Source organism: Trypanosoma theileri (assembly GCF_002087225.1).
Source record: "Trypanosoma theileri isolate Edinburgh chromosome Unknown TM35_Tth_93_V1, whole genome shotgun sequence".
NCBI classification, from domain to species: domain Eukaryota; phylum Euglenozoa; class Kinetoplastea; order Trypanosomatida; family Trypanosomatidae; genus Trypanosoma; species Trypanosoma theileri.
The window spans coordinates 27,757-28,868 of record NW_021639935.1 but is presented as its reverse complement, the minus strand read 5'-3'; the positions used below and the strand labels follow the sequence as shown (position 1 = coordinate 28,868).

General features: G+C 52.9%; 1 protein-coding gene across 1 annotated transcript; it reads left to right on the top strand.

The window, feature by feature from the left end:
- Positions 1-469: 469 nt before the first annotated feature.
- Positions 470-820, top strand: TM35_000931110 (uncharacterized protein; the record flags this gene model as incomplete). The annotated part of the gene is made up of 1 exon (XM_029031518.1): positions 470-820. The coding sequence occupies one exon, from the start codon at positions 470-472 to the stop codon at positions 818-820; it is 351 nt and encodes a 116-aa protein (XP_028877197.1).
- Between the last annotated feature and the right edge of the window lie 292 nt (positions 821-1,112).

Genomic DNA, 1,112 nt, shown 5'->3' with positions numbered 1-1,112 from the left:
TCGACCACAAAACCGCCACCCCACCCCGGCCAAAGTTGTGACAGACGGCGGCGGCGACGCCACCAGGCCGGCACAACCCAAAACACCGGAACAACCCAACACCTACAAGGGTTAGCTTATGTGCGAAAATGTGCCCCAATACCACCGTAACGAGGCCCAGTAGAGCACGGGGGCTGGAAACGCACGGCACTCGCAAAACTGAAAATTCACCCCTGGAGGCGGGGCTGGGAAGGGCACCCCGGGGACATAATATGTTCTTTTGCGGGTATGTTGGGTACGACCATACTTGGCCGAATGCACCATATCCCGTCCGATTTGCGAAGTTAAGCGGCCACAGGCCTCGTTAGTACGGCGATCAGTGGTGGGGCTGGAACCCGGGGTGCCGTACCCTCCTCAACTTTTTTTTTTGCCAACATCTTGGGGTGGGTTGCCGAGGACCTCTGATGCCAATCACGGCTCGCCTCTGGCAATGAGGGCTGTCCAATCGCGGCGCCCAGCTTACGCACTTCCACCCCCAGGGAAAAGCCAAACATACCTCACACATTGTTGCGGTGGGGTGCCAAAAAACCAAAATACCTTTGAGGCGAAATGTTCTTATGGGGGAAAATGTTCTTATGGGGCAAAGTGTTCTTATGAGGCGAAATGTTTTTTTTGTACTTATTTTTCCTTTTCTGCATTTCCCATGGATTTCCTTTCCACACCACACATGGCAGTAGCGGAACGCCTTAACACCATCATGGTATATTTTGCCTTTATCATAGGGAAGGAAGGACTAACACCCCCATGTTCTTTGTTCATTATGCCGCGTGCCACCGAGTAAAAGGTGGGTTGAATGGCCACACCATGTCACGAGGGGAACGGGGTTGGGTCATCTTTGCGGAATACCTTTGAAACCCATCTTACCCAGCGTTGAAGTAGGGAAAGCAAAGAGTTTTCCACTATTCCCAACCCCACTCATTTTATAGGTGAAACACCCCCGGGAGCCACCCCACCCCTCTTCTTCTTGTTGCGCACAAGACGCTGACAAGTTGGCCGCCCGCCTTGGGTTGTGTTCTCTCCTCTCCCTTCTCGGGTGGGGGATAAAAAAAATAAAAGGGCAAAACCCGACAACG